This window comes from Chaetodon trifascialis, chromosome 19 (assembly GCF_039877785.1).
Source record: "Chaetodon trifascialis isolate fChaTrf1 chromosome 19, fChaTrf1.hap1, whole genome shotgun sequence".
In the NCBI taxonomy this organism is placed as follows: domain Eukaryota; kingdom Metazoa; phylum Chordata; class Actinopteri; order Chaetodontiformes; family Chaetodontidae; genus Chaetodon; species Chaetodon trifascialis.
This window is the reverse complement of record NC_092074.1, coordinates 5,788,703-5,790,443: the sequence shown is the minus strand read 5'-3', so window position 1 is coordinate 5,790,443 and position 1,741 is coordinate 5,788,703. Positions and strand designations below refer to the sequence as shown.

The 1,741-nt window shown below is 37.1% G+C and overlaps 1 protein-coding gene across 1 annotated transcript; it reads right to left on the bottom strand.

The window, feature by feature from the left end:
• Positions 1-520: 520 nt before the first annotated feature.
• On the bottom strand, positions 521-1,498 carry LOC139348073 (trace amine-associated receptor 1-like). Its single transcript, XM_070988020.1, has one exon. The coding sequence runs from the start codon at positions 1,496-1,498 to the stop codon at positions 521-523; it is 978 nt and encodes a 325-aa protein (XP_070844121.1).
• Between the last annotated feature and the right edge of the window lie 243 nt (positions 1,499-1,741).

Genomic DNA, 1,741 nt, shown 5'->3' with positions numbered 1-1,741 from the left:
TGGAGACCAACAAAGAACAAGTAGAACAACAATCATTGTAGGCAATAAAGTATTGTTCAGAATGGGGCCAGCAATTACGTACATTTACAATACACCTCTCAACAGGACCAGACAGTGTCAGTATCATTCCTGCTTGGGGAAATGCCCTTATCCTGCAAGTGCATTTCAATGTGTACCAGATGAGCCATTTTCAATAAACTCAAAAATACAGTAATCACTATTACATTGATTATTGCAGCAGGAAGAGATGGAACAAAACCAATCAGAATATCTCCTGTATATCTGTACATATTGTCTTTCTCAGTCATTTATGTGATTGCATGAACTAACAGTTCCTTGTATTGCACCTCAGTCTATGTTTCACCTGAATACATGCTTTTTATAATATAATCAAATACATATACAAGACAAGAAACAAAGGTACAGGTTGCAGAGTATAATGACATGCTTAATCTTTACTGCTCCAAATGTTATTAGTACTGATTCATCTATTAGCTTTTTCTGCACTCCAAAGAATAGCTCAATGCAGTTTTGAGTTGGAAAAATCATGTTGAAATATTTTTCTAGATATGATTATTCTGAAAGCCGATCTGAACCAGCTGTAAAAGAAAGCATAAATAAATGGATTGAGCATAGAATTTGACAGTGCAAGCCAGCCAAGACTTTCAATCACTGCAACTGGCACTGACACATCATTCAACAGCTGGAAGGAAACACAGAGAAAGAAAGGAGACCAGCAGATCAGAAATACTCCCATAACGATTGCAAGAGTTTTAGTGGCTTTTCTCTCCATCTTACTGGCAATGGCTCCAGACTTTGTGCCCTGTATGCTGCGTACCTGTCTCTGTGCAACAAGGAAAATCTTCAGGTAGATACAGAGCATTAAAGTCACTGGGAGGTAAAATGAACAAAGAAGTCCCAAAATGGTTGCAAGTTGAACATCAATAGAACATGTTTCTTTACATTCATCTTTGTTTAATCCTGCCATTACGAGGCCAGTTGCAAGAAACAGAGAAACACTCCAGCTCAGCAGGATCATCGTCACAACAACATGAACATTTATCTTAGTTCTATATGTCAGAGGGTGACACACTGCATAGTATCTGTCAATAGAAATACAACATAAATTCAGGAGGGAAACTGCGCTCAGTGTTATATCAAAGGTCTCTAGTACTTTACAAAATAAATGTTCAGAGTACAAACATGAATTTACAGAGAATCCCATAGTGTAAGGAAAAGCTACAACCCCAACGAGCAGGTCAGCTACTGCCAAGGAAAGGATGAGAGAGTTTGTAGGAGTGTGGAGCTGTTTGAAGTAAATGATGGAGATTAATACAAGAAGGTTTCCACATATTGTGACAATACACATTGAGACAAGGAAAACATATAATAAAAAACATATTGTGGAAGGTGAGCTTCTCAGTATGTAAGAAGTATTATGTTTGTCAAAACAAGCATGTAAGTCCACATTTTGTTTGACACCGACTTCTGGTGCCATGTTTCCAGGTTCCTGCAAATCAGTTATCCATTAAAGTGTAGCAATATTTAAAACTGAAAAAATAACTTTTTGTGAAACTGCTTTGTTCTGCGTGAGTGCAAAACCACAATGATAGTTCTCTGAATGGAAGTACAGATTTCCATTTTTTGTCATACCTTTTAAATGTTGAAGGTCAATGGGTGTTCTTTGTTATTGTGTCAGTGGGTAGAATCTTGAATTTATCAACCCCTGTCTCATTTCAAT

Bases quoted from the DNA above. Each gene is read 5' to 3' on its own strand.
- LOC139348073 (XM_070988020.1), bottom strand. From the start codon at position 1,498: ATGGCACCAGAAGTCGGTGTCAAACAAAATGTGGACTTACATGCTTGT.